This window comes from Kogia breviceps, chromosome 19 (genome assembly GCF_026419965.1).
Source record: "Kogia breviceps isolate mKogBre1 chromosome 19, mKogBre1 haplotype 1, whole genome shotgun sequence".
Classification (NCBI taxonomy): domain Eukaryota; kingdom Metazoa; phylum Chordata; class Mammalia; order Artiodactyla; family Physeteridae; genus Kogia; species Kogia breviceps.
This window is the reverse complement of record NC_081328.1, coordinates 46,907,193-46,935,176: the sequence shown is the minus strand read 5'-3', so window position 1 is coordinate 46,935,176 and position 27,984 is coordinate 46,907,193. Positions and strand designations below refer to the sequence as shown.

Below are 27,984 nucleotides of genomic sequence, written 5' to 3'. Positions count from 1 at the left end.
CGGTACACTGTGCTCTTACACAGAGAAGGAGCTCTCAGGATTGGAACGAGAGGACATCAGCAATAAAGAGGCTTAGGTCCTGCCCAGGCTGGAGCCTGCTGGGCACAGGGGAGGCAGCTGACTGGCAGGCAGGCAGGCAGGATCGCCGAGTAGGTGCTGCAGATGTTGCTACTTCCTAGCGAGGGAAGTAACTGCCCCTTCCTCTTCTCTCAGGTGTGACGTATGCTGCCAAAGGTTATTTCGACGCCCTGGTGAAGATGGGCGAGCTGGCTAGCGAGAGCCAGGGCTCCAAAGAACTCGGTAAGACCCTTAAATGTGGCAGAGACCCCGGAAGTCCCTGAAGTCGTTGGATGTCCCCATGCCGATGTGGGACCCCGCCCTGTCCTGTGTCTGGTCCTTTGATTTGGGATCAAGTTTTCCCTGTCCAACAAGGGAAGACTTCCTAAAATGGCAGTTGCCCTCGGAGCTGGTGAGGGCTGTGGGACACACACCCTGCTGAGAATGGGGTGCACCGGGCAGCTCCAGGTCCCCTGAGAAGCATGGTGTGGGGATGAGGGGACAGGCAGATCCACATTTACAGGTGTTTGTGGCAAAACTTGAATGGCCGGCATAGGGGAGCCATGTGAAAAGTTGGACTCAGATGATGGTCTTTAATGGTATGGGGAAAGGTTGCTGGTATAAAAATGAGCGAAAAAGGATGCAAACCCATAGCATGGTGTGACCAGATTTTGTAAAAATACAGTGGGGGCACGTTTATCTCATAATACAGGAAGAGACCCCCAGAAGCTTAACAGGTAGAATTTCTGGGATGGATTATTTTCTTTATGCTTTTACTATGTTTTGCACATTTCCAGCATGAGCTCACGTTACTTTTGTAGTCGAGGCACACAGTGTGAAGTGGGAAGAGCTGTGGGCTCCCTTGGAGAGGCTCTCGGTTGTTGGCAGGTTTGAGGGCGTTTGTTTTCTCTGTGTGTCCAATAGTTCCAGCTCCCAGAGGTCCCTCTGTCTTATCTACGGTGCGGCCTTTAGCAGAGGCTGCCCGCTCACCGCCCTTCAAACTCTTCACACCGTCCTGCCCTGGGGGTCCAGCCTGCCCGCTGCCGGGCTTTGTGGTGCCCTCTGCTCCTCCCTTGTTTGAGGACACGGTGGCCCAGCTGGCCCTGCTGTCCCGGCCCTGGGTCCACACCGTCCCCAGCAGGCCTGCCAGGTGTGTGCGCTGTGTGTCGTGACTGCCACCCTGGCAGAGCAACAGTGGCGTCCGGGTTTTCCTGAGAACAGAGAACAGTGTAAAAGCCAGAGACAACTATGGGACCTTCCTGGGCTGGGAGCAGGGGCAGGCGACCAGGTGCAGGTGAGGCTGGGCGGAATGAGTGACCAGGGCTGGACTCCTCATATGGGCTGGGCTCTGCTCACCTGGATGTGGGCCTTCCTTCAGTGTCTACAGAGCTGGCTGGTCTCCGGCTCTGTGGCTCTAGAGGGAAACCTGCTGGCCTCTTGGGGACGCTCAGCTGAACTGCCCTGGGCGGCCCGGGAGGACATGGAGACCGGGGTGCTGTGGTGGTCAGGCCTGCGGGCTCGGCCTGGCTGGTGACGTGTTGGATGTTTGGGCGGATGGAGGCCTGGACCCCTTTGTGATCAGCGATGGCTGTGAACCAACCGGCTCTGAGCTCAGAGGCCACGCATGGGCCCTGCCCGGTGCTCCTGGGCATCCCGGCTGCGGCTCCTGCAGCCACCGTCTGGGCCCCTTGGAAGAAAGTCGGGTGTTGTGTGTGATCCTGTGTGTTTATACAGGGCTCCTATCTGTGAAAGGGGCACTTTCTTATCATGGTTAATCGTGGTGGCCTTCTCCCCGCAGTCACACACACGTGTGGAAGGGGAGGGTCTGTCCACGGGGGAGATCGGGTCCCACGTGGCCCCGTAGTGAGGGTGGGCGTGTGCGAAACCGCATTGAGATTCCAGAACTTCCCGTGGGCAGAGTCCTTGGGAGTTGTTGCTACCGCAGGCCCCGTGAGCAGGGCGGCAGCCTTCCGCTGAGGAGCCCTGCTGGGGACCGCGGGCGGGGCGCTGGAACATCGCTCCACCCAGCACTCCAGCAGCTGTCTTGGCTCCGGCCTGAATCCGGGAGCTTCTGGTTTACTTGTGGGTTTTTGAAATCTCTCCAGGGGCTTTTGGGGCTTCGTGCGTCTGCGGAGGTGGCTGGCGAGGACTCTGTTTCAAACTCTGCTCGCAAGGGTTCTGACACCAGATGTAGGTTTTCCTGCACCAGCCAGCCCTCCAGTTCTGAGGACCCCAGCTGGGCGTCCCATAGGTCAGCTCACTTCTGACACGATCTACCCGGGGTCAGTGCAGACCCACAGGGCGAGGACCCCATCCCGAGAGACTGCCACCCACCCCAGAGGCTGGCGCAAATCGTGGGTCCCCAGTTCACCACAACTCTGTTCAATTTGGCTACAGATCGGATTCCCACCACTCCCTCATCAGATCTGGTAGTTTGCTGGAACGGCTCACAGGACTCAGGGGAAGGCTTACTTCAGAGTCCCAGTTTGTTGTAAAGGGTATAACGAAGGACCCAGGTGAACGGCCGGAGGAAGAGATGCACAGGGCAAGGTCTGGGAGGGTGCCGAGCGCAGGATCTTCTGTCCCCATGGAGTCGGGGTGTCCCACCCTCCCAGTACATGGATGTGTCCACCACCCTGGAAGCTCTCTGAACGCCGTGGTTTAAGGGTTTCCAGGCATGAACAATTGTTGGCTCAGTCTCCAGCCCCTCTCCCAGAGGATGGGGGTGGGGCCCAAAATGCCACTTCTAACCCTGGCTCCGTCTTTCTGGTGATCAGCCCCCATCCAGGAGCCCACCCAGAGTTGCCTCATTAGAACAAAGGATGCTGCTGTCACCAGGAGATAACAAGGGATTAGGAGCTCTGTACCAGGAACGGGGTCAGAGACCAGTGTGCCTTTCTTTTCAGGTCATTGTCAACCCTGCTCTGGGAACTGAATTTTTTCTTTTGGCAACAGCTTTACTGAGATGTAATTCACATGCCATACAACTCACCACTGAAAGTGTACAATTCACTGGTTTCTAATGTATTCACAGAGTTGTGCAACCATCACCATATCTAGTTCCCAAACTTTTCCTCGCCCCCAAAATGTAAGCCGTCCCCATTAGCGGTCACTCCCCCTCCCCCAGCCCCTGGAAGCCACTGATCTGCTCTCTGTGTCTGTGGCTTTACCTGCTCTGGTCGTTTCATATAGATGGAAGCGTGCGCTAACCCATCGTGACCAATTGTGTCCATCTTCTTTCAGTTAACATCGTGTCTTCGAGGTGCATCCATGTTGTAGCGTGTCAGCTCCATTCTTTTTATAGCTGAATAATATTCCATTGTGTGGATTCCATTCCTCAGTTGATGAACATCTGGGCTGTTTCCATGTTTTGACCAGTTTCCACAGCATTGGTGTCAGCAGTCGGCACAGGTGTCTGTGTGGACACTTCATGTATGCCTGGGAGGGGAACTACTGAGTCACACAGTCGGAGTTGAATTTTTATTAAAGCAGCACACACCCTGGTTTAAAAATAAGTCTCCCTGCCCCCCACGTGCCCGAGGCCCACTTCTCAGCCCTGCATGTTGTCTGCCGGTGTTTGCTTCCATACATGTAAACAGGCAGGTTTGTGCTGCTGTTTTTCATGTTTGTTTTTTTTAAAATCTTTCAGCCATGCCGTGCGGCATGTGGGATCTTAGTTCCCCGACCAGAAAGCAAACCCGCAGCCCCTGCGGTGGAAGCTCAGAGTCTTAACCACTGGACCGCCCTGGAAGTCCCTGTGCTGTTTCTTCTTTTTAATTTTGGACATTATTTAATTAATGTTTTTCTAGCAGATTTGAATTTAGCCTTTTTATACCCCTTCTCGCCCCACCCGGTAGACCGATGACAACTTTTGCTTAAATGGGTGTCCAGTATAGCCTTTGTGCGGTGCTGGCAGGAATCCTCAGCTCAGACAGAGCAGCCTGACTGCAGCGCAGCGGACTGCACCTCTGAAGTGGAAGCATGATGAGATGGACATGAGTGCACACCTGCCCAGGGAACAAACGGCCCTGTCACCCCCAGCATCTCCTTGAGCCCCCAAGAAAACCTCCTGCCTCTCTCCCTCCGTGCTCCCCTTGCCAGGCAACCACTGCTGTGTATTCTGCCCTGAGACTCGGTGTGCGTTCGCTCAAGTTTTGTGTAAATGGACTCGAGTAGTGTGTGCTGTGCTCTCTCTTGGTCTGGCCTCTTTTATCTCATGATTGTTTTGAATGTCATCCCGATGTTCCACGTACCTCCAGACCATCCTGGCTTCGTGGCAAGTAGTTTCCGCTGTGTGGAGGTGACCCGTTGTTTATACATTCTTCCGTTGATGGACGTTTGGGTTGTTTCCAGTTTTGGGCATTTCCACGTCTGCATTTCTCTAATGAACTAACGACGTCGAGCGTCTTTTCACATAATGTTTGCCGTTTGTTTTATCTCCTTTGGTGAAATGTCTCTTCGGATCTTTGTCCCCCTTTTTTCAGTTGGGTTTTTGTCTTATAATTGAGTTGTAAAAGTTGTCTGTGTATTCTAGGTTGAAGTGCTCTATCAGGTACATACTTTGCAGATATTTTCTCCCAGACTGGCTTTTCATTCTTGTCACAGTAGTTTTATTTATTTATTTATTTATTTATTTGGCCGTACCACATGGTATGTGGGATCTTAGTTCCCTAACCAGGAATCGTACCCCCTGCGGTGGAAGTGTGGAGTCTTAACCACTGGACCGCTAGGGAAACCCCTGTCACAGTGGCTTTAGAACAGAAATGTTTAATTTTAATGAAGTCCAGCTGAGTGATATTTTTCTTGAACTGTGCTCCATAGGTTTTTGTTACTATTTTGACAACTTGTTTTTGCTGGAGTTAATAATTGCTTCCCTTCGTTTGCGTAGTCGTCAGTTTGTGGTCATTAACTCGCTCCCAAACCCAAGACCGCGCTCTGGGACTCCTCCCTGCCCGCCGCAGTCCCATTAATCTGGCTGCTTTTCCCCCTCTTGGAACTTGCCTCCCGGAGCCCCGACCTGCTCTGATACCCCGGGCCGGTGGCTGGGCCATGCATGGGACACCCCTTCTCCAGTCTGGGACCATGTTTTCTGGGTCGTGGCTCCTGTTTTACTCCCTCAATTAGGGAGATCATCCTTCCTTTTTCCTTAGCAGGAAAAGGGGAAATAACGTTTCTGAGCCCATGTCTGTCTGCGGATGTTTCTCTACCTCGCACTGATGGCTTAGAACTCCAGGTGGGAGACCGCCTTCCCTCAGAGTTCTCACCCCCTGTCCTCTGACTTCTGGTGTTGCAGTCTTCAGTGTCACTGTGGCTGGTTTATTTTTTTTTTTAAACGTGTTTTTCCCCTCCTGGATGCTTTTGAGATCTTTGTCCTTGGGTGGGTGTTGTGAAATTTCCAGACGTAGCTCCAGTGTGTATGTTGGGGGAGGGCCCAAGGGGGCCTGGAGAACAAAGCATCCCAAGTGTGGGTGTGGTGTGTGGCCTCCCGGGTGGCCACGGGAGGGGTAACCGGGGGCAGGGGTTAAGCTGTAACTCCAACCTTGGGTGAGGACAGCAAGGGCAGCAGGAGGGGCGGAGGACAAGAGCAAGGGTATGTCCACAGTGCAAGGTGGACAAAAATGAGGCATTCTGGCAGAAATGGGAAAGTCTGGAGGGGAGGAGGGGGGCGAGGCTGGGGAAAGGGGGCAGGGCCTGGCAGGAGCTGGGGCTTCTAGCCGTGGGAAGCTGGGTTTGTGCAGCCTGCTTGTTGCACCCGCATTACAATCCGCCTGTTGCCTGCAGTAGCGGGTGCTGCGTTTTCACTGCTGTAGAATATTCTATGAACACGTGATGAACACAGTGTATTTCTCTGTCTTCTCGATCAGCGCTTGGGTTACTCCCGGGGTGGGGGGGTTGCTGCTCTGAACGAGCTAGTCCTGGGACTGTGATGCCAAGCCCACCGTGGGGTGACCTCCACGCGGTTCCACAGCAGCCGCTGCCCCGGGACTCGCCCGTGTGACGCCATGGGGCTCTCCCTTCTGGCCCTGCTGTCCTCCCACGTGACTGGTGTGTGAGGGTTCACGGTGCTCCTGTCTGAATGAGGCTGGGCACCGCTGCCTTCTATTCCCGTGCCCTCGTGCCCCCCTCTGTGTGGGCGAGTCCCACCCGGCAGGCCACCTAAACCCCAGGCACCGAGGCAGCAGCTCTGGTCCACCTGGCACTGGAGGGGAGGGGAAAACCAAACCGGGACCAGCACCTCAGATACCAGCAGGACAGTTGTTTCCGCTTTGTTATAACTTGGGGCATGCTGGGTGCCCGTGTACCAGGGGCAGATGACCCAGCCCAGGGGGGATGCCTGTCCTGGGGCTACCCTGCGGTGACCTGCTGAGAAAGCTGAGGACTTCCAGGTCCTTCTGAGTTTTGAGGCCTTGGTAGAAGTGGCAGAAAGTTCAGATTTGGAACCCTTTGCTCTTGGCTGGCGTGTGGAAGGGATTGGGGTTTGGTGATGTACTTTGGCCACTGTCCTCATGGAACAATGTCACTGGGTCACTTGCCTAGGAAACGTTTTCTTCTCAGTTCCTTGGTCTCGTTAGCTCTGCCTGTGGCCCTGGGCATCTGTATGAGCTCCCCCTCCGCAAAAGCTGGTCGGGATCCCAGGTAGGGGGGCCTGTGCTGATTCCCGAATTATCTGAATCTTGGACATTCATTGACAGGCTGTTTGGTCTGGCATGTGGCCCATGTTTATAGGTGTCTGTTATGTTTGAAGAGAACATATGTTCCCTGCTTATTCCAATTCTGGGTGCAGGGTTCCTAATTGTATTCAAATCTTCAGTAATTCAACCTCCTTGTTAGTAAGAGAAAGAGGCGTTTTTCTTACTCCCCGGGAAGATGGGCTCATCAGTTTCTCTGTGAGGTTTTTGCTTTATGTGTTTTCCAGCTGAGTTATTGAGTACGTAAACTACAAGTTATGTGTGGTCTGTTTTCCTGACAAGCTGAACTTTATGAGGGGAACTTCTCTGTTCTCAGTAACCCTGTTTTCAGTCTGTTTTGTTTCATGCTGAATTTGTTTTCCTCCACCCTTCCTGTCTGCAGCCCTGGGGAATTACTGGGGAATTACTTGTTTCTGACCTTAAGGTCTACTGGATAAACCTTACTCCCCAAGATGGGAGGGAAGAGATGCAAGGTCTCTGCTGTCCTGGGGATCGACCAGAGCCCTCAAGGGGTGAGTGCCTCTGGGGAGGTGGTGCTCCAGCGGAGGTGTGGCAGCAGCCTGGAGGGAGCTCTGCTCACACTGACGATGTCCTGAGCCAGGCACCAGGCTTCTGACCAGAGACTTAATCTCGAGGCCCTGCAAAGTAGGGCTTCGTCTGCCCTCTTGCTGCCCACTTCCTACTGGGGTCCCTCTGGGTGTGGCCCCTGGTGGCTTTGGGGTCAGGGATTGCCAGGCAAGAAGTGGCAGACACCCTGGCCACTCCCCGGTCGCCCTCCTTCTTCCACTGATCCCTGCCCTGTTCTTCCAGTTCTTCTTGCCTTTTCTTTCCCACGAAGGACAGGAGCTGTATGGCTCCTGCTCTGCTCCCTGGGCCAACAGCCCACTAGGACAGTGTGGGATTCAGCCATGCTGACCGTCGTCTAATGCTTCAGGGGGTACTGCACCCCTCCCCATCTCCCTGTGAGCCCTGCACCACATCCTTCCTGCACAGAGTGAGGGTCTTGAGCAGCACGTCACCCCCCCGCCACGTCAGCCAACCACGTACTGCCCAGAGCTGGACCCCTTATCACCAGAGCAGAGGCTTCTGATGTGAGGTCTCCTGCTGTGAGCAAGACTGAGGCCCGTGGAGGTCAGAAGTCACAGCCCAGTCGCTGTGCTACTGCCCCTTTGTTCCCCGTCCCTGTGGAGAGCGAGTAGCTGCTCTGCCTTTGGTCCTGTGGCCAGGAGGAGGCTTGGGGCTGCAGCTCCAGACCTCACAGAGGAGGCGGCCTCTCATCTTCACTCCACTCGGCTCTAGGTTCGCTTTGATAGGCAGGCTGCTTAGTCGGGGTGCAGGGATGCCCGCCTTCCCCATCTCCTCGCCACCCTCTCATCCCCCGCCAGCAGCCACCCACACTTGCCGTGGACTTGTCTCGCTGACCGCTCCGCTCACAGCTCCGTTGAGGCACACCTGGTGCCACCCCCAGGCAGATGATTACGGAGGCCGTCCCCGTCTCTTTGATCTGTGTACTCGGGGCAGCTTTTCTGAGGCCCTGTCTGCTTGCTTTCCTCATGGATTTCTGTGCTCGTGGGGCTGACAGGTAGCTCTGGGCAGCGGGGGTGTCCCATCTGGGTCCGAGGCTCCAGGCCAGTCCCCGGTGTGTGCAGACCCAGGCCTTCCCCAGGCCAAGGAGCCAGGATGGTGGCCCAAGGGAGGGTGACCCTGATCACAGCACCCTGAGGGGGCCCACTCTCCAAGCTCGTAGACCACAAACTTGGGGGTTTGCTAAGATCTGGGAGTGAGCGTGTTTTCATGTTTGTTTCTCCTGCTTCTTTCTCTACCTTGAGCCTGGAGGCCACAGGGCAGAGGGGGCAGGTGGCCCCTTTGCTGCTGGCCACAGCAGGGTGCACTCAGCCTCTCCCTGTCCCCCTGACACGGGCAGCCTGAGATGCCAGCATGGTGGGGAGTATGGCGCAGAGTGGGTATTTCCAGACTTCTCCAGCATTGGCTCCAGGGCTGGTCGGGGAGGTCGGATCTCCAGTCAGGCTCCTTTTGTCCTGAGAGAGGGAACAGTGCAGACGCTGTCCTCTTGTCCTGGGCACTGTCAGCAGTGCCGTGTCCCCTCTGGGCTCTCCCATTGCCTTAAGCTTTAAGTCGCAGGACACTTCAGGTCACATCAAAGCAGAGAGAGCAGGTGGAGACCCCCCACCCCCCGGTGCCTGTCCCCTGCTGGCACAGACCAAGTATGGCGGCATCTCATCTGCACCCTGTCACTGCTCCCCTGGGGTGGTCCCGATGGCACCTCCTCGCTTCTCCATCCAGCCTCGTGTGCACTGTCGGCTTGGCTGTGGGGCTGAAAGCACACATGTCCCCCAGTCCAGGCAGTGGACAGGCTGGCTTCCAGGCCCTCTGTTCCACCATCATGGCCACTCAAGAATGGGCCTGGTGCAGCATCAGTCTCTGTGTTGTTCTGCTTGCTGGTTTCTTCCCCAGTGTTGGCTCCTGAGGTGCCCTGCTCCCCTGCTCCTGTGGGTGCCACCATGGACCTTGATCTCATCCTTTGTGCAGGGGAGGCCACTGTCCTGTCCCCCTCACCAACAGCCGTGCCACCATCTGCAGTAGCCCCAAGGGAGCTGGCACTCCTGAGCACATCCTGCCCACTGGGTGGCCCCCTGCAGCCAGGCCCCCAGCTCTACTCCCCAAAGCCACTGTGCAAAGAGCAGGGCTGATCCCAGCGCAGGCAGGAGTAGGCCGGTGGAGGCCAGAGTCCAATGCACTGTTCTCCGGGCCCAGTGCTCAGGTGGACAGGTGACTCAGGGGCTCTGTGCCAGAATCATTCATGCAAGAAGAGGGTCAGTCAGCTGCCCTGTGTCTGTGCAGGAGGTTAAGGTGACATATCCTGTGGAGCATTCTAGGCTTTCCTGGCCGGCAGCACTAACATGAGGCCATCATTGCAGCGAAGGGCCCAGCCTGCCCTGAGCCCTCTGTTTCCTCTGCATGTGGCCGACCTTCACGCTGGGCCGGTCCCTCCCGAGACTGTGTCTGGGGCCTCTGCCAGAGCCTCACCTGGACATTTCGTCCATCTGTGCAGCTGAGGGCCAGCGGCTGAGCGGCTGTTTTGTTTGGCCCTCGCCATCTCCTGAGGCCTCTGTTGTGTTCTCTGCCTTTGAAGAGCCCACTTGTTTATGATCCCGGGCATGTGTGTGCTTGCAGGTGCCCTGGGCCTGTCTTGGCCGCCACCTGCCTGCACTCATACTGGTATCTGCACCCACACCCACAAGAAGGCAGGAGCTCCGTGCTGGGCGGGGCCTCGGGGCAGGAGACGGCTCCCTGCACCTGAAACTGGGCCAGGTTTGGCCGCTGAGTCACTGGATTAAGGTGTGGCCTGAACACTCCCCTGGCATTTGGCTGCTGTCCACGCCCAGCTACCCGAGTGAAGAATGGAGGCAGGCAGTCCCATGCCACCTTTGGAGACTTCGCCCCGTGGGACTTGGCTACCTCTTCTGGTTCCTGCAGGTGCCGGCTGGCTTTCCCACGACTGCCTCATGCTTAGAGGCACGGCGTGGCCCTTTCCTGCGCGTGGGTCGCTGAAATGCAGGGGCCATGTGACCCCAGGGGCCTTTGAGACTGTTGCCGGATAGTTTCCTTGGCAGAGGTAGTTCTGAGATGGTGCCACAGGCCATCCACCAGGTCGGGGGGCTGCGCACCAGGTCGGCTCCTGTGCTCCCTGCGAGGCCGGGAGGTTGTCGGGCTGCATCACGGCCCCTTCCATGTCATGTAGAGTTGTCAGCACCTGGCTGGGGAGCCCGAGTGTGTCCCTGCCTTCCCTGCAGGTGGGTGACAGTCTGTCTCACATCCACCTGCTGTCACACCCTAACAGCAGGACCCACCTTTGACGCTAAACCTGACAGACGCCACTTGGAGGACTTAATTACAGCCGCACAGTGGGAACCAGGCCGATTTCACATCCCTGAGGGTCCTGACTCAGAGGACCCACATCACCCTACACTGTGGTCCCATGATGGCCTGGCGTCCCCAGGCTGGCCTGGAGTGGACTCCTTGCCTGCGTCCTGCCTTCACCTCCTCTTCCCAGCTGATAACACCAGCACCCCCCGCCACAGCACATGGAGGGGGGCTGTCCCTTAGCCCCTGGGAGGAGTGGCCGGCACACAGGCAGTCACCGGAACCCCGGGAATAGGGTCCACGCTCTCCTGGCCTCCCTCAGGCCTTGAGCAGATCTTGACACCAGGCAGGTTTTTTGCAGAGTCTCTGTCCTCGTGTCTGGCTTTGTGTGGATGCTAGACAGGTCAAAGCCTGGGGCTGAGCACAGGGTAAGAGGGCAATCTGAGGGTCCCCTCTCAGGGGACTCCCTGGCCTCACATGACTGGTGTGAAGGGCCAGGGGCTCCAGCGTGTCCACTTTGCCTGCCCTGATGAGAGCTTTATGGGGCAGGCTCGAGCCTTTGTCAGGAGGGATTAATAAACGTCTTAATTGGATCTGCCTGTTCTCAGCGGCTCTGGCCATAGCAGGAGAGACGGCTCAGGGTGTTTTCATGCTTCCTCGGTGTCCAAGGACCCACTCCAGGGTGGGAACATCCATAGGGAACAGCGGTGTGTGGCTGTGATGACCCCACACCCTCTGGCCTGGTTCCTGGGGGTCCTGCTTGGGAGGAGGGGGAGGGGGCCCTCAGCTGTGGTTCATTCTGAGCCTGGTTCTGGTGGTGAGGTGGGGCTGGCAGGGTCTGTGAGGACCGGGCCTGGGGCTTGTTCCCACTGAGGAGGGGGGGGGGCATGTGACCTGACCAGGGTCCGCAGTAGGAGGCTCGCCGAGGTCTTTTAAAGCCCATCCTGCAGCAGCACGCCTGTGAGGGCTCTCCCACCACGGCCAGTCTGACTCAAGTGCCTGGGTGACCCCGCCGTTCTCCCCTGAATTGAGGTCCCGCCGGCAGCGTGTGCTGTGTTCTCAGTGTGTCTGCAGCTCCCCGCCCCCAAGTGAGAGGGAGGAGGAAGCCTTCCTTCGTTTATCCTCCAGCAGAGAGCTGGTGGCCCTGGAGCATCCCACACATGGCGGGGGGCCTGGCGGGCACAAGTGCCGGCTCGGGAGCCTCTGTGGCAGGTCTCCGCCTGTTCTGAGGGGTGCTGGCCCCTGGGTCCCCGGCGTTGGCAGGAGGGCAGGTGTGTCAGAGGCACTGTGGACGCTCTGACCGCAGAGGCCTGGTTACCCGATGAGCAGTCCTCAACTGGGCCTGTTCCTGTTTGTGTCTCATATGATTTAGAACAAGTTGATGCCTGAGAAACCGTCCCCAGGAGAGCTGATGTCCACTTGGACAGTTAATCGGGGGCATGAGTGGGCATGTTAATAGGGAGCCACCACCGCTTCTGGGGGGTCTTCATGGCACTTGGTGAGGATCGGAGCAGCGGTGCCTGCCTGGCCTGGGGCGCCGCCTCACAGGGCTCTGTGACCCCTGGAGGGTGGCCGCCCTGGAGGAGGGTCATCCATGCGCCTTCCAGCTCTGGGCCTGGCCTGCCTGCCCTGCTGAGGTCCAGGTGGCCTCCTGTGGTCGGGGGTTGTAGACTTGGTCACTCACGTCCCTGCTCTGGGTCGGAATGTGGGAGGAAAACCCCTCCCTCTGTCCACACCCACGTTTCCCTGTCCCCTTGTGAGTCGCGTCAGGCAGGAGAAAAGATAGCATGTTGCAACGCGGTGATGCTGGTGGGTGGAGGGTCTGCCGATGTGAGTTCCTGCCCTGCTGTCTCCCGGCCGCACAGCCAGCATCTCACAGTGCCTTTTCCTGCTGCTGCTGCGGGGACCCGGCTCAGCCAGCGCCTGCCAGGCCCATGGGCAGAGGACGCCAGGTTGACCCTAAGTCCCCGCCTCCCTGTCGCCCAGGCTCAGCCCACGCGCTCCACGGCCTCCTGTCAGCCAGTTCCTTGAAGCAGCCCTCCAGTCGGCCTGGGCGGCCAGCCTGGGAACCCCAAAGCCCCGAGTGTAACTGTGGATGCCTGAGAGCGTGTGGATTGGCCGAGGACACGTCCAAATGTGTATTTGGCTTCAGGAGGCCCGGGGCAGGCCTGAGCTTCTGAGATCTGATCAGACTCCCGGTGTGGCTGATGCCGGTCCAGGACCTGCCCCGGACCGGGTAGGGCAGGGGCTCAGGACAGGAAGGAGCCCAGCCCAGACGGTTGGGCCACGTGTAGTCAGTGGCTCTTCCACCTCGTTCTGCGACACTCCGGTGCCTGGGCGTCCACTTTGGACACAACACTGATACCAACACCGAGGGGCCATTTGGTCTTGCTCTGCTTCAGAGCAGCAATCAGGGAGGGTCACTGTCCGCTATCATCACCATGGCAACAGCCATCGATTTTTGTCCTGGTTATCCTTTTGGCCACCTGCCATTTTTTGCCATTTTGTAGGCAGGAGAAGAACCCTGCTTCTACCAGGGAGGAACTGGTGGCTTTGAGGCTAGCAGGGAGGATGGGGGGGGTTTGTGGCTGATCCCAGAGGGGTCCCTCAGTGCTGTCTGAGCTCCGCATCCCATACTGGTGGCTCTCACGGCCGACGCGACACCCCCGCAGCCCTCGGCTGTCTGTCTTCCCGGAACGAGAGCTCTATATTTGTGCCTTGTTCAGGCGTATGCTAATGAGCTCTCAGAGGCGCCTTTCCGCTCTGGAAGCCACCAGAATAATTGAGCATTATGGATATTTGCTTCAGAAGGCTTCAGGAGGCAGCGGGCGCTCCCAGCCAAGTTTGAGCAGCTGACCCCTTGGCTCAAAAGCCCCTGGGCCACCAACAGGGAATGGGAGCTCTGGCTCCTCCTGAAATGACAGATCCTCAAGAAACGAGTGTTTTGGTGCCCTCGGTGGCTGCCGGTGACCAAAAGGAATGCCATGACCACTTGGCAGTAATAGTGCGTCCTGCTCGCCAGGTTCAGGTCCAGCTCTGCGAAGACAGGGCTGGAGTTTTAGTCTCCAAAGGAAGGTCAGACACCTTCTCTGCACTCCCAGCACCATCTGGGGCTGCTGAGGACTGTTCCAGTACATGGCTCTACCTGGGAGGAGGCGGAGAACTCCTACCCACCCCACCGCAGCACACGCCCGCACACATCAGTCTCATGGTCGCAGAGTCACGGCTGTGCTGGTCTCACCTCTGCCTCTCCTGGAGAGGTAGTCAGGGGTCTGGTGTCAGTGCCCAGGTGGGGTGAGGGCTCCCAGCAGGCCTGTGGCTGCTATGGTCCTCACCAAGGTACCCCAAGCTCCACCCCTCACACTCTGTCGGGCTCCCCTAGTTGGGGGGGGGGGGCGGCTTGCTAAGGTGGCCCTGGCTGGACTTGATCAGGGAGCAGAGGGGCCATCCTGGCACCCCTGCAGTCTTGCCTCGTGACCCCACCCAGGTCATCTTTCATGTGACGCCTGCACTGGTCAGTCGACTTGCTACTGGTCAGTAACAGTGCGGATGTTCTGCTCTCAATTCCACCTGGGCCACAGCCTCCCGGCCACCCCAGCCTGGTGTTTCAGTGAACCCCAGCCCCTGCCTGACGTGGCGGTACCGGCAGAGAAGGGCCACTCTCCCTTGGAGAGACCTGGCACTGTAACCCCAGGTCCGGGAGGACTTTGACCTTTGTGGTGCAGCCGACAGCCCTGGGCCACCCTGCCTTTTCAGACGGCTTCATTTCTAGCTGCATCGGGGCTTGGCTGCCCCCTGACCGGTCACCCAATTTTATCCCCAGGAGGAAGCAATATCAGCCACTTTGGAGTTGGGGCGGGGTCCTCAGGAGGTGGCTCCTGGTGGTGGAGGGACGGTAGGACTCTCCCCCACGCACGATAAGGCTGCTCCTGGGGACCCATCTGGGCTGGGAATCCGGCTGGGGTGCTCATGTCCTGGGGTGATCTGGCTTGACGTCTACTAGGCGGGGGGCCAGCAGGTTACACGACTGGCCTTCAGGGCTGCGGCAGCCCAGGGAGCCCTTAAGGATGAGCCACATGGGCAGGGACTTAGCACTGGATGTTCCCATTCTTCCCACATGTTCTCAGATCCTGTCCTGGGAGGCTTGTGCTCTGGGAGTGCCCAGCATGGTCTGAGAGGTCCAGGTCCAGGCAGCTGGGGAGCCGGGCTCTCATCAGCGTCCACCACGTTTGTAATGCTGCTGAAGGCACCCACTTGCTCGTAGCATCAGCTCCCCCTGCACCCTGACACTGTGCCTGCATGGGAGCCCCCCGGGCTCTTGTCCACAGAGCCCTGTGCAGTGTCCCATCTTCACGGCCAGGGTCAGAGACAGACACGGCCCTCGCACAGTGGGAAGGACACAGGTGTGAGGTTGGGGGTGGTGAGCAAGAGACCAAGCACTCGGGGGGACCCCTGCCCAGGCCTGACTCTGGCATCAGGGGCGAAGGGCATAGGCAGGGGAAGAAAGGGCGCCAGTGGTGCCCTTGACCACACGTGGGTGGAACCCTCCTGCCCGCCGGGGCCCAGCGCCTCAGAAGGACGGAACGTGCATGTGGGCCGGGGGCTTTCCCTGTCTTATTGCCCAGTTCCTGAACCTCTTCACCCACCATCCTCCTGCTTAAAGAAAAGAGGGTGTGTGTGTCAGGACCGCTGATGTCAAGGTGGAGCTACACCCAGGTTCCTGGCTGTCATTGTCACTGTTACTGGCAGGGACAAACACTTGCCCAGCTCTTTCTCTGGGGCAGGGGCTGTGCCGTGTGCCTTGTCAGCCCAACCCCCTAATCAGGAGACACTGATTTAATCCTGGGATGAGGTACAAACATGTACACATAACCCATGAGACGGTGAGGTCAGCCCAGGCCTGGAGCCCTTTCCCCACAGATGCCTGGAGCCCTTTCCCCGCAGATGCCTGGACTGTCAGGACTTGTCATCCCCGGGTGGCCCCCCTGACGGACATCCCCTGGCTGGTGGACAGGCACCAGGGTGGAGGCTGGTCTCTGCCCTGGCGCTTGGTCCCGCTGTGTGGCAGTGGCTTTTGGAGGAGGCCCCTCCGTAGGAGGTGTTGGGCTCCCCTCCCCACCTCCACACTTCCCACCCCTCCCCCAGCCAGGGCTCAGCCGTGTGTGCCTTCCAGAGATTGAAACTGCCTTCTGTGACCTCCCCCACCTCAGGTCCCCAGCTTCCTCGCGCTTCTTGGGTTAATCAGGTTTTAGAAGTTTCACTGGGTTGCCCTCTGGACACTGATCTTGGGGGTGATGCTCCGCTGTGGGGGTCACAGTGTTCTGGGGGACCTGGCCCTCCATGCAGCTGTGCCCAGCCCTGGGGTCCGGCATCCGAGTCCTTAACCCCCTTCGTCCCGTGCTGTTGTTCACTTCTGCTGGGGGTCAGCTCAGGCTGTCTTCATGGGAGCCATCTCAAAGCAGGCTTTCTCGGGTCTGTGTTGCTTTGGCAAAAATGTGTTCTTTTTTAAGCCTAAATGAGTGATAACTCATCTCCTCCTGAAATCCTGTCCTCGCTCCTTTGGGATTAGGAGTCTAGCATTATGGCCCAGGAGGGGCCCTCAGGTGGAGTCTGGTCTGCCCTCGGCTCATAGAACAAGGTGGGGAGCTGCACAGATCTGCCGGGCGCCAGCCTGTGAGCTGCCAGACTCCGGGGCCTGAGCCCCCCTCCCACCCCGGCTTGTTCCCAGTCTCCCAGATCCACGCTCCCTCTCAGCTTCTTGTCATTTGCAGATTATAAGAACATGTGTTTTTTCTGCAAAAAAAAAAAAAAAAAAGTAAAAGAAAAAAAACCAGAAAAGCAGCCTGAGTCTTTAAAAATGTCAGCATTGTGAGAGATGCAACTCGAGAGGACTCTTCTGGATTAAAGAGGCTGAAGACTCCCGACTCCACAGAGGAAAGATAAGAATTCTGGTGCCACTGAAGGTTAAGTCCTCATAACCCACGATTAAGCCTGTTTATGACTTACTTGTTCCAGATGCTCACAGAGCAGCATTTAGATAAACAGTACGCTGACTTATTGAGAGAGAGAGACACACACAGAGAGAGAGAGAGAGACAGACAGACACACACACACACACACACACCTGAAGAGCCGCGCCGTGAGGTCCAGGGTTGGGGAGCAGCTCACAGGCGGCGGTGAGCTGGGACACCCAGGCCCCGAGGTGCGAGTGCTGATGGAAGAGGGTCTGTGTCGGTGGCCGCTGTCCTTGGGTCGGGATGGCCGTGGGCCTGTGCACACAAGTCCCTGAAGCTGACATGCTGGTCACGCCGTGATGTTCACTACTGTCTCAGGTGGTTCAGCTAAAAAGTGTGTGCACGGGCACCGAGGTGCATGTGTCAGAAAGAGAGAGAGCCGGGGAACCTGGTGAGGGGTGAGCGGGTACCCGCTCTGTAATTTTAGCTGGGAGGTTTGGAGGTTGGGCTGGGAGGAGAGTGTCTGTCTTCTAAGCGCTGATAAGAACAGATTCACGGCCCCTTTGATCTCCCGGCCATGGATGGAACCCTCTGGGTGTGGCTGTAGACCCGGCCTCCAGCCTCCAGCCACACTCAGGTCCCTTGCGTCAGTATTCAGTGCCCTGGGGGACTGCCTGGTGCCTTGTGGAGCTCAGGTAGAAGCTGGGGCTACACCTGTGCTGGTCTGGGGCTCGAGAATCAGTGACATGAGGCTCCCTGCCAGACCTCCCCGCCGTCTCTGTGCCACCTGCAGCCACAGGCATCCTTCGTCCTCCCAGCCTTCGGGCGGCCCTCCTTCCCGACCTGCCTGGCCCACTTGCCCCTCTTCCTCGTTCCTCACTGGCCCATGTTTTGTCTGCCTCTCCCAGGAAAGAGTGCAGGCGCCCCAGGAGGCAGGGCCTCTGGCTGGCTGGCTATCTCACCTGGAGTGGCACCTGCACAGAGCGGGTGCTCAACAGAGCAGTCATCAGTGTGGTGACGATGAAGGTGAACGGGTGCCCCAGGCTGCGAGCGGGTCACCTTTATCTCAGTAACAACTCTCACATGAAGACACCAACCTGCAATTTCGAGAGTCGGTCCCTTTTAAAAATCTGGTACCTGTAATTTTTCTAGTCTTCTGGAATCTTTTATCTTTTCCCAAAGAGCCCAGTTTGAAGAAACACTTGAATGTTTCTGAGATCTGAGATGTCAGTGGTGGGTCCTAAGTCCCCGAACACGTGTAAATCGACTGCTCTTCCGAACCCGTCTACAAGTTCTGAGAGCACCCGGGGTGGGTGGCTGATCCTTCTCTGTCGTCTGCTAATAGGACTGGGCCTAATAGGACTGGGCCGGATCACAGCAGGGTGCGGCCCTGCTCGAGTCCTGACCTTGCCTGGAGCTCCAAGTGAGAGCAGCTCCGCCCCTTCCCCTCCTGTGAGCTGTGGTCCTGGCAACGCTGCTCTGTTGAGTGTCTGCCCCACTGCCATCCTCCCGGGCGTGGGGCCTTCCTGCACCTCGGCCTCCCCCTCCTCAGCTGCGCCCTGCACCTCCCAGCTTATTGCCCTGGTCCCTCTGTGCTGACGGGGTCTCTAGTTTCTGCCTTTTTCTCCCCTCGGTGGGTGCCTTCGGTCCCCCGGTGCTCCCAGCACTCACGCTGCTGGCCAGTGCCAGGTCCCTCCAGCTTGTCCTTGTACTGAGGTTCTTGCCAGGGGCTGTGAACATTTTTGAGAGTCTGTTGGGAATTTTTTCTTATCGGTGGTGAAATAAAACACTTAAGGGAAAGAAGCAGAGCGACCGAGCCTTGGTGCTCCCTCTGGCTCCCGATCCCAAGGTTTGGCAGAAGCCAGCTCCTGCTACGGGTGGCCAGTGGGTCCCCCGCGCACAGCCCCCAACCTCCCCACTCAGCTGGGAAGCGAGAGGGTTGCTGAGTCACCCAGACTTGCTAGAGAGGCGGGCTCCTCGTGGAATCAATTCCTATTCCTATCTGCAGCCTCATCTTGCCGGGGGGTGGGGGTGGGGGTTGGACTAGCCTGGAGCAGGGAGCAGTCCCCTCAGAGATGGTGGTGAGCGCCTGGAGGGGCACTGACCCTGGCTCCCTCCTGGCAGTGGAGGGCTCTGTCTGGCTCTGGAGGAACCTGGGAGGGCTTGGCAGCTCTGAAGCTCCAGCCCCACACGTGGTCACAGTACTGGCTGGAGGCTCCCCTTTTACTCACCTTCCCCCAAGGTCTGCTGGCTAGTGGACTCTTGCTCTAAGCCGATGGGAAAAAAAACCTCAAAAAACATGTGGGGGCTTCCCTGGTGGTGCAGTGGTTGAGAGTCCGCCTGCTGATGCAGGGGACGCGTGTTCGTGCCCCGGTCCGGGAGGGTCCCACGTGCCGCGGAGCGGCTGGGCCCGTGAGCCATGGCCACTGAGCCTGCGCGTCCAGAGCCTGTGCTCCGCAACGGGAGAGGCCACAACAGTGAGGGGCCCGCGTACCGCAAAAAAAAAATCATATTGTGAAGATTGTGTACAAAAAGAATTGAGTTATTATAAAATAAAACTGCTTCCTAAGGAGAGCTGATTATCACAACAGTGAGCACTGTTTGTAACGGCCTGAAAGTGGAAACGCCCAAATGTCCACCGATGGACATCATGGGCGATTGGATAAACAAAATGCGGCTCATTTCCTGGAATGTCATCCAGCTGGGGAAGGAATGAAGCGCTGACACACTGCCACGTGGTGAGCCTCAAAAACCAAAAACATGCTCGGTGAGGAAGCCAGACACAAAGGGCCTGTGTCACAGGATCCCACGGATACTAAACGCTCAGAACAGGGAGATCCGTACAGACAGTAGATTAGTGGTTGCCCAAGGCTGGAGGGAAACGGGAGTGACTGCTGATGGGGACAAGTTTCTGGAGTGACGAGAACGTTCTGGAATTAGGAGTGATGGATGCTCCTTGAGGACAGAGTGGCCTGTGAGGGGCTACACAGGCCTGGGCCTCAGCCCTCCCTGTCCAGCCACCCCAGCTCCAGTGTTGTGTCCTTGTTGGGGGCCCTGTCCCTGCTGGAAGGCTGGACCAGTTCTTTCTGCCCCTGTCACCAAGGGCAAGGGCACCACCCTGGGGGACAAGGGCACAGCCTGGCTCCCGAGGTCGTCCAGCCTCTCTTTGGGGGCACACGCACTGTCTGCAGGAGGCTCAGGCTCCCAGGCCTCAATTGTACAGAGCAAAGGCGGTGGCGACTGTCCCGACCTTGTGCTGTCTTAGCCACACCAGACAGAACCAGCCTGTGTCCAGCCAGACCGTGCTGGAGGGGAGGGAGGTGAACAGCACGTCGCCTATGTCGGTGAGGAAGCGCAGCTCCTGTGCCGACGTCTGCATGTGTGTGTGCACGCGCGCCTTCATGCGTGCCTTCCCCTGGGGGAGGGGAGTTGCCATGTGTACCGAGTTCCACACTTAACCCAAAGGCACAAGGCTGGTGTTTAAGGTTACCAAGAGCAGCAGGACTTGTTAAGCTCAGAGCGGAAGGGTGCGCAGCCGGAGGTGACTCACTGCTGACCTGGCTGCCTCCTCACAGGGTAAAAACTGGGTGGGAGGGCGTCGCCTCGTTCTCAGGTGCCTGGGTTTCTGTCGGTGGTTTTGTCCTGCGTGAAGCCTCATGGCACCCAAGTGTGCCCTCTCCTGTCCCTGCTCCCGATGGCCTGCTCCTAAACCCCCCTCAGTGCCAGGGTAGCCTGCCCACTCCCCTGCTGTGGCGCCCTGGGGCCTGGCCACCTGCCTGCCTCCCCCTCTGTTCACGCTCCTCGAGACCCTGGCGATCCCATCGGTGGTGACAACTGATTACGCTGCCCCCCCACTCTTTGCTCTGGCGAGGCTGGGTCTGGGCTGTATTTTAAACCTGGTTGTTCGAGTTTAGGGCCCACCTGAGCTGTGGACCGAGACCTGGGCTCCCAGATGAGGCCTGGTAGAAAGCCCGGTGGCCTCCTCCTCCACGTATGGGGTGGGCCTGAGAAGGTGTCCCCACCTCGTGCTGGCCTTTGAGCCCAGAGAAGGGGGGAGGCTCCGGCCGGCCCCATGGCTCCAAGGACCCGGAAGGGACCTGGGTGAGAGGACGAGAGAGTGTCTGTGCCAATGCCTGAGGCCCCCGGCATTCCTGGGAAGCCTAGTTCGGGGCACAGCCTCATCCCCGGGCAGGGATGACCTCCCCCTGCAGCTGGCCCAGTGCCCCCACAGTGCTCCCGGGTCCACTGCCTGGTGGCGGGCACGCGTTCACACCACCTTGCAGACATCACGTACACATGGCTCCCTGCAGCCGCTTGTAAAGTGCACCTTAAAAACTCCCCGTGTGGACCAGCTCATGGCAGCCACTGGCTTGCAGCTCAGAGCATGTGCCCGCTCCCCGCATGCGTGCCCAGGGACACAGGCGGGGGCTCCGGTGGGCAGAGGCGATGGGGGTGCGTCCCAGTGCATCAACAGAGCCTGGGGTGCAGTGTCCAGAATCCTCAAGAAGCTTCACATACTCTTCTTGGCAACAGGAATTCTTTATCTAAAGGACTTGGTATTTGTTGTTGTTGTTATTTTTCAACTGTTTTCCTTGAACTAATTTTGTGTGGCCTTTCAAGGAGATACGTGTTTTCAGTGTGATCCGGACACTAATTTACGATTCTGAGGCCTCAAGCGTGGCCAACAGTGCCACTTGCTCTGTGTCTTATTTATGGACTTCATGTCCCTTGAGAGAGCCCATAGGGCCAGAGGGTGACCTGTGGGTCTGGATTTCCTGTGCGTGCCACCCTTGGCACACAGGACGGCATCCCCACCAAGCATATCAGATCTGGGGATGCTGAAAGGCCACGGAGGTGCCGGGAGCCTCATCCCACCCGGGAGCTGCGGGTCTGAGCAGGTCAGGTCAGGCTGGTGGCAGCCTGACCTTGTCCCCTGGGCTGCCCGCTTGTGTTTGTCCTGGTGGTTCCTTTTCAGCCAAGGACGGGGAACAGGCACCTTCTGTCCTCTGTTGTCCTTGGCCAGTTCCCTGACTCCTAGACCGCCCCCTGGGGTCAGGATGGGGTAGAAGTGTGGTCAGGGCCAGGAGAGAATGAGTGAGACTCACGTGCTATGCTGCTGGGGCTGCGCAGCCTCAGCTCAGCCCTCGGTGGGGCGGGGCGGCGTATGGTTGGTTGACCATGGATGATGCTGCCCCCAGGCAGCTATGGTGGGGGCGGGGCCTTCTTGTCCCAGGTGCCGCCCCTCCCTGCCCCGCCATACCCAACAGCACTGTCAGGCCTGAGGTCAGGCTGCCATTTGGAGCCTGAGTGGAAAGCAACTTCCAGGGACTCTGGGTCCCCGACAGGCCTCTCCCTGCGCCCTGGTGCTGGTGTCCGTAGCCCTGCCAGCATGCATTGTGCTCAGTAAATGTTTATCACTTTGGATTAAGGGATTTGTGCATCAGGGGCTCTGGTGTCTGCCCATGCTAGTGTATCTCCCCGCTCCGTCCTCTCCCTCCCGGCTCGTGGAGAAGCGTGGTCCTGGAGGCAGACCTGTGTGGACTGGCTCTGATCCCTGTGGGCCACCCGGTCACAGCCTGGTCACTTAGCTTCCTGGAGCCACGTGTCCACAGGGCCATAGCAGCACCCACCCCAAGGCTGCAGGGAGAGAGAATGTAGACTGAGGCTCACACACACAGCAACACGTGTACCCACTCAACACCCACGCACAACACAGCCACACACGCTCACACCCACACCCCCTGCATCCATGCACAGACTCACCCCCACGCACACACGTGTACACTGGCACACACACGCCCTCCCCCACTCACACCCACACAGACACCACCCACTCGCTCACGCTCACACGGCGTGGCACTGGCCCTGACTGCGAACATCCTTCGAAGCCTCAGGCTGGGCCTGGGCGTCTTCCTCTCTCTGCAGTAGCTGTGAGCAGCGTGGTGCCTTAGGTGCCAACCTGGGTCCCCCAGGGGTCTGTGCTTCCTCATGTGGTGCCTGGGAAGGGGTCTTCGCACCGTCGGCACAGGTGGCAGGCTGGACACTCAGCCCAGGGCCCAGCGAACCGCAGCTATGTATGGTCTGACACCATCCTGAGGGGACCCACCAGCATGCCTGTGTCTTCCTTTTCTTTTCTTTTCTTTTTTTTTTTTTTTTGCCACACCCCATGGCTTGCAGGATCTTAGTTCCCCAATCAGGGATCGAACCTGCACCCTCAGCAGTGAAAGCACGGAGTCCTAACCATTGGGCCGCCAGGGAACTTCCCCCACCTTGTCTCCTGACAGGGACATGCGGTTGGCTTTGCAGGGCCTACCCCCTGGCACGCCGTGGCTCCTCCCAGCTGCCAGGTGACCCTTGGGGCTCCTTCGGAAGCACTCTTGTCCCCTCCTCCCTCGACAGAAATCTGTGCATCCGAGGCAAAGCCAGGCCTTTGGGCACTCAGCCCAGCAGCGCACTGAGAGTGAGAACTCAGAACTCAGACGGGAGCGGGGCACCCGCTGGCTGGAGAGGCCGCCCTCGCGTGCACTCCAGAAACAGAGGAGGCAGGGACCGGGGCCTGCCAGCGGAGACCAGCACTGTGGCCATTTAAGAGCCCACTGACCTTGGGCAGCCTGCCCCAAGGATTGGAGATTTGTCCCTACGGCTCCTGCCTGTGGTGATCACCGTGCTCTGTGGTCGTCAGGGCTACAACAGCACCAGCAGCTGACCAAACGGCCCGATGACCAGGAGGAGCTGGCTGTCCCCAGAACCCAGCTGTGCTTCTGGAAGGGAAAGCGACCCCAGGGGATCATCTGTGTGCTGTCAGTGTGATCTTGGAGGGTGGGCAGCGTCACCCCATTAGGGCAGGGGCCACAGGAACTGTTCTGCTTTCTGGATGGCCTCGTGGGGACCAGAGGTGCTCGTTGTGGCTGCCCCCAAAAGGATCCTCTGGGTCACGTGACCCCCTGAGTGGCCTGGATGTGAGCAGGGGAGGGACGTCCTGGTGTAGGCAGCACCTTGGGACAGGGTTAGTCAGCAGGTGACTGCCCCCGAGGGCAGGGACGGGCCCTCCATGTGGCCACAGCTCATGGTTAGTGCCTGCCGCCAGAAATGGCTGCTTAGCAAATATTTGCTGATGAAATGAATGGAGCTCGCACTGCCCGTTCCAGACCCACCCTCTGCAGAGGAGGAAATGAGCCATTTGTGCAAGGAGGTCCTTCACGCTGACCCTGTGGGTGTGGGCAGTGGCCCTGAGGGTCTTTGGAGGCAGGTGCCATGCGTGCCCCAGCTCGGAGCTTCTGTTCCACAGCGTTGATTGGGGTGGGTGTCAGGACTCTGCTGACCATGACGTGTCTTGGGCCGTGGGGTCCCTCCCTCCACGGCCGCCCTCCTTCCACGCCATGTCCCGAGACGCACAGGGGCTGCATGTTGTGGCTACCTCTGCCTGGGCCCGAGGTAGGTGGGCCGCTGGTGGTTGGTGCCTGTGAGAGGAGATGCATGTGCTCACAGGGTCGCGCGCAGGGTTGAAATCTGCAAACGTAGGGTCTCTGGTCTTCTTACCTCTGCCATGAATCTCAGATCCAATGCAGATGCCTGAGGCCCCCAAACCCCAGAGACACCAAGCGACTGTGTATCCTTGTCATTCTAGAATTTCCCATCTCCTCTTGGTGGCATCACCTGGAGAGGCACCCCTCCCCCTGCCCCCAGCACACCCCTGCCCGCCGGTCCCCAGACCACAGCAACCCCAGTGCCTGGCCCACCGGTGCCCGCTCCCCAGCCATGGAGGGAGTGACAAGACAGTGATTCTGAGTAGCTCACTTTCCTCATGCTTTTCTCTCCTGCCGTCTGCCTCCCAGGGGACGTTCTCTTCCAGATGGCTGAAGTCCACAGGCAGATTCAGAATCAATTGGAAGAAATGGTGAGTCCCAGCCTCCCAGTGCGACCCCCAGGGAGGGAGGGGCAGATGCAGGTGAGCAGGCGCTGTCAGAGGCGAGGGGAAGAGCCGGGCATGTACTCTGGCCATGCATCCATTAGGGAAGTATGTGCCTTCCTGTGGTCATGCCCAGAGAGGTGGGGGTGTCCCCAGGGCCCGAGAGAGAAGTCACACACCAGGGATGTGACCACCATGGGGGCTGAGGATATACAGACAGACCTGGAAGAAAAGGACACGGGCAAGCTGGGGTGTTATGCTCATCGGGCTGCAGGGCCAGGTGGAGACACCTCGAGTGGTGGCCTGAGGAAGCACAGGTGCACCGAGACTATAGGTCCTGCCAGGACCCAGCAGGTCCACGGCTCGTGTCAGCTTATGCCTATATTACCCACCAGCACGGGAGAGCAGGGACAGTGGGGAGGCGATCTCTGTCTCCCCAAGGGAAATGGAACCTCCGTGCCTGTTGAAGGCCGGACTTCAGTTCAGCACTCGCTCCCGGGGCCGCCTGGCTCCGCGAGGTCATCAGCTCATGGATCAGACAAGCTCTTCTCTCCCATTGGGGTGCCCAGCGTCCCAGGTGCCATGGTCGTGGTGACCGCCCCCCCCCCACTCGGGGCAGCCACACGTCGGAGCTGACGGCTCTTTTCTCTCCATGTCCAGCTGAAGTCTTTTCACAACGAGCTGCTAACACAGCTGGAGCAGAAGGTGGAGCTGGACTCCAGGTACCTGAGCGTAAGTAGCCCCCGCCCTGTACCTGCTGGTCACCCTGAGCTGCCTGGGCTCTGCTGTGTGTGAATCTTTCCCTCAGTCTGAACGGTTTTCATCTTCCTGTGAGCTCTCCATCCTGTGGGTTTCCTGCAGCTCCTCTGACATTCACGCCCATTTGAGACTAAATGTGACCCCATGAGTGGACTCGCAACGTCTGATGCCCCACGTGCCAGGTTCTACTACCCCCGCCTCTCGGCTGCTTTTTGTAAAAATGATGTGAGGCAGCCACCCTGTGTAACTTGTGTGAACTCCTCTGACCCGCTGTCGTTTCCTCAAGTTCTTCAGGCCTTGACCCTGCCCTGTCGCCTCTCCCAGGTTGACAAGAAGGGCGAGGGGCTGGGCTCTGTCGGTGTTCATTACATGATTTGACCTGAGGCGCTTCCAGCCCTGGGGTGGGAGAGAGGGAGGCTCGGCTGGTTTTCCCAGCCCTGATCTTTACCTCCAGGGTGGGCAGAGCTGAGGCCTCAGGTTTGCAGCTGCGCGATTCCTGCCGTCCCTGGGGTCAGGGCCACTGTGGCCCAGTTGAGAGTGGGAGGGGCACACCAGCTCATTGCCCGTGGTTTTGTTGTTTGAATCTCAGGCTGCGCTGAAGAAATACCAGACGGAGCAAAGGAGCAAAGGTGATGCGCTGGACAAGTGCCAGGCTGAGCTGAAGAAACTCCGCAAGAAGAGCCAAGGGAGCAAAAACCCCCAGAAGTACTCGGACAAGGAGCTGCAGGTAGGACTTGGCCGCCGCGTGCTGGGGGCTCTGCCTGGGGACACACAGGAGCATTGGGGCCCCGGTTATGGTTTTGGGACTTCTCAGGCCTTTTAGTGAGTGGTGAAGGGCAGGTGCTCTTGTCTGTCCCCAGCACTCACCCTTCTTGGTCTCGGGGGGTGAGGCTGATCCCTCCTGATGAAACTGGGCAGAGCCAGGCTCCGCTCTCCTGGGGGATTTTGGGTGGTGGGTGCCCGGTGTCCCGGAGTCAGCAGGACAGCAGTCCCATCCTGTAGCCAGAGGGCTCTCCACCAAAGGAGCAGAACCCAGAGGGAATCTTCCTGCCTGATGCTCTGGATTCCTACCTCAGCGAGAGATCCCAGACTGTTAACTCTGATTGACTTGTGAATGCCTGCTCCCAGTACAGACCCAGAGACCCCGGGGCAGGCAGATGCTGGCTGGTCCATCTCAGTGACCCTGCAGTGTGAGGCAGGTGGCATTGCAGGGCATAGGAGGGGCAGGCCTGGTTGTAGGCGTTACGTGCTGGGGTGAGGGGCAAGGATTTAGGACAGCGGGGCCTGTGACGGGCATGGCCCTGATACACCTGATTCACCAGAACCCTGCAGCCAGTTGACACAGATCAGGCCCAGACACTGCTCTCCAAGGTCTCATGTCTCAGATAAGGAGGAGGAACAGGATAGCCCCGAGTGGTCGGCAGTGGAAGCTTCGCCTGGGCACAGGCATGGGGGTGTCCCCTGGGGTGAACCCCTCACCTCCTGAAGCCTCACCCTTCCTGCCAGCGATCAGGGCAGTGAGCCTGGGGGCGCTGACTGGGGCCCTCTGTGCATGGTGCTCACGCATGCCCCGTGGTGCCCATACCGCTGCCCGCGAGCACCTCTGGAGCGTGCCAGGGCCAAGAGGCCGGGCCTGCCCACTTGAGTGCGGCATAGACGAGCAGGGCCCCTGTTCCTCTGGGGCAGCCCGGCTTCTGCGCCCCTCTGTGCCTGGGGCACCCAGTGGACAGGATGGGTGGCGCAGCGGCAGCTGAGAACCGCAACCCGCCGTGTGGGAAGCAGCCGCCAGTCTATCCTGCAGCCCCTTACTCAGGTGTGTTCCTCACTTAGTCGCAGTAACTCAACTCCCGCCTCTCTGTAGCATCCCTTCCCCAAGTCAGACACGTTTCCCCACATCCACAGTCTCGTGACCATCGTCTCAAAGACCGACTATAACCCGTCACCACCTTAAGGCCTCCCCGCCCCGTGGCGAGAGCACTGCTGCAGGGAACCCTCCCGAGTCACCCCCGCCCGGGCTGTGCTTCTGGGAGCGGGTCACGAGGTCGGGGCTGGAAAGACACCTGCACTGGTGTGTGTCCGCTTTTCTGTTCTTTCCCATCCTTGACGTGTTTTGCCATTTTGTTTCCTGAAAACCTTGACCCACTGCCTGGGAGGGCAGTGGCTTCCTCAGCGCCCTATCTGAGGGAACCCTGGGGACTGGTTTGGAGGCCTGGTGACAGGGACAGGAGGCTGGCTTTCCAGGGGTTCAGCCTGTGCACCCCCCGCTCCTTAAGGTGCTTTTTGTTTTGGTGACAGCTTTTTCGAGAGGTAATTCACATACCATATAACTCACCCGTTTGATTTCGAGTACATTCATAGCATTGTGTAACTGTCACCACAGTCCATTTTAGAATGTTTTCACGGCCCCAAAGAGAAAGCCCGTCTTCACTAGTCCCTCCCCGCCCCCCAGTGGCATGACCAGGATCATACGACATGTGACCTTTTGCGTCTGGCTTCCTGCCCTCAGCATGATGTTTTTGAGGTTCGTCCACATTGAGTGTGTCAGTGCTTCGTTCCTTTCTATCATCATGTACCCGCGCTTCAATCCCCTTTACGGCCATGGACTCGGAGGCTCCGTCCTGTGCCGAGGCCCTCTGCCTGGACGAGCTGGTGCTGCTATGACCAGCTTGCTGAGAGCCGTCAGAAGGGACTGTCCCGGCCGGTGCATCCTGTGGCTGGGAGAGGACAGGCC

The 27,984-nt window shown here is 58.6% G+C and overlaps 1 protein-coding gene across 14 annotated transcripts in view; it reads left to right on the top strand.

The window, feature by feature from the left end:
* Positions 1 to 27,984, top strand: part of BAIAP2 (BAR/IMD domain containing adaptor protein 2) — a 72,059-nt gene that overhangs the window by 17,310 nt on the left and 26,765 nt on the right. For all 14 annotated transcript variants that reach the window (XR_010838141.1, XR_010838140.1, XM_059046558.2 and 11 more), the window contains exons 3-6: positions 214 to 300; positions 24,421 to 24,482; positions 25,155 to 25,226; positions 25,843 to 25,980. Coding sequence is in view for 12 of the 14 variants with exons in the window: in XM_059046558.2 (XP_058902541.1) it covers positions 214 to 300; positions 24,421 to 24,482; positions 25,155 to 25,226; positions 25,843 to 25,980 (359 nt within the window). In the remaining 2 variants the exon portion in view is untranslated. The remainder of the gene's footprint in view (positions 1 to 213; positions 301 to 24,420; positions 24,483 to 25,154; positions 25,227 to 25,842; positions 25,981 to 27,984) is intronic.